Genomic DNA, 1357 nt, shown 5'->3' on the forward strand with positions numbered 1-1357 from the left:
GTGATTAACTCATAATTGGCTTCCTTCGACTTATAAAAATTTAATTACTTTAGGTACTGACAAGAATTGGGTTGATGGTTAATTTGTTTATTATTATTCTTTTTAATATATCAAGTTGAAAAATCAGAATGTAGTTAGAAGTTAAAGACTTTATTGAGTTAATTATCTCCATAAATCAGCCAATAAATTGATGGCAAAACTTCTCTGTAATTCTTTTAAAAAAAAAAAAAGGAAATTAATTTTCTTAAATAATTCAAAAATCTAATATAATACAATAAATTAGATTTAAATTCTGATATGATATGTGAGTGCTAGCTGGACTTGTACTTTGATAGGTGTCACAAAATTTTCTATGTTTTATAAAGTGTTTAAATTAAATGTGTGAAATATAGTTGGGGGTAGGGTCCAAAGTACCAACAGTGTATTAAAGTCACGGGTAACAAAGAAACAAAAATTGTCACTTGGAAAGTAGTATGAAGCCAGCCTACGTAAGGTGTGTGTGTGTGTGTTTTTTTTTAATAATTATTTTTATAATTTTAATAATTTATAAATATATACATGTATATTTATAATTTTAAATTATTATTTATTATTTATTTTTTCCATTTTTCTTAATGGCCATTTAATGCCTATAAATAACCCTGCTTTTCCTCCTCTCCCACATTACACGCTCTAGCTGAAAAACTTTTAGAGAAACTACTTCTTTTCAGGCTGATTTTCTGGATTCCGAATCTGAAACCAGTTTTTGTGAGCTTAAAAGTTAAAACCACCAAAAGGTTTTTGTTTCTTTCACAGGAAAGGAGGTCCTTTGCAGTTGAAAAACCATGGGGAATTGCATGGAGACATGGAAACAGAGTCAGAAAACAGAGGAAATGCAGAGGCAGAATCAGCAAGAAGAAGAAGAAAAGGAAAGAAGAGGAAGTGGGTTTGTGAAGGAAAGCAGTTTGGGGAAAAACAGCATGAGGGTTAAGATTGTTGTGACAAAAGAAGAGCTGGAGTGGTTGATGCTTCAGCTCAAGAACAAAGGAGGGAAGAGTTTAGAAGATGTTTTGGAGGAGATTGAGAGAAGCAGAGAGAAAGCTGAAGGTTGGAAACCATCTCTAGAGAGTATCATGGAGTGCCCTGAAGTTGTAGAGATGGATAGATCATCATGAGGCATTTAAAACTGCCCCCCCAAAAAAAAAAAAAAAAAAAAATTGAAAAAAGAAAGAAGCTGAAATTTGTAAATTAAATCTTGACCCAATTTTTGTAATTAGTTTTTCTGTTCGATGGAGAGAGCTAGAGTTTAAGTTTCTTGAGCTATATATATATACACACATATATATGACATGAGAACTTTTCTTGTGATTTTGTTGCA

General features: G+C 31.4%; 1 protein-coding gene across 1 annotated transcript; it reads left to right on the forward strand.

Annotated features, from left to right (window-relative positions):
• The first annotated feature begins 647 nt into the window (after nucleotides 1-647).
• LOC107430133 (uncharacterized) lies at nucleotides 648-1357 on the forward strand. Its single transcript, XM_016040932.4, has one exon. It carries the CDS (start codon nucleotides 825-827, stop codon nucleotides 1152-1154), a length of 330 nt encoding a protein of 109 aa, XP_015896418.2. The 5' UTR covers nucleotides 648-824; the 3' UTR covers nucleotides 1155-1357.

Source organism: Ziziphus jujuba, chromosome 6 (assembly GCF_031755915.1).
Source record: "Ziziphus jujuba cultivar Dongzao chromosome 6, ASM3175591v1".
In the NCBI taxonomy this organism is placed as follows: Eukaryota; Viridiplantae; Streptophyta; class Magnoliopsida; order Rosales; family Rhamnaceae; genus Ziziphus; species Ziziphus jujuba.

Excerpts from the sequence above, each read along its gene's own strand:
- LOC107430133 (XM_016040932.4), top strand. The coding sequence starts at position 825 with ATGGGGAATTGCATGGAGACATGGAAACAGAGTCAGAAAACAGAGGAA.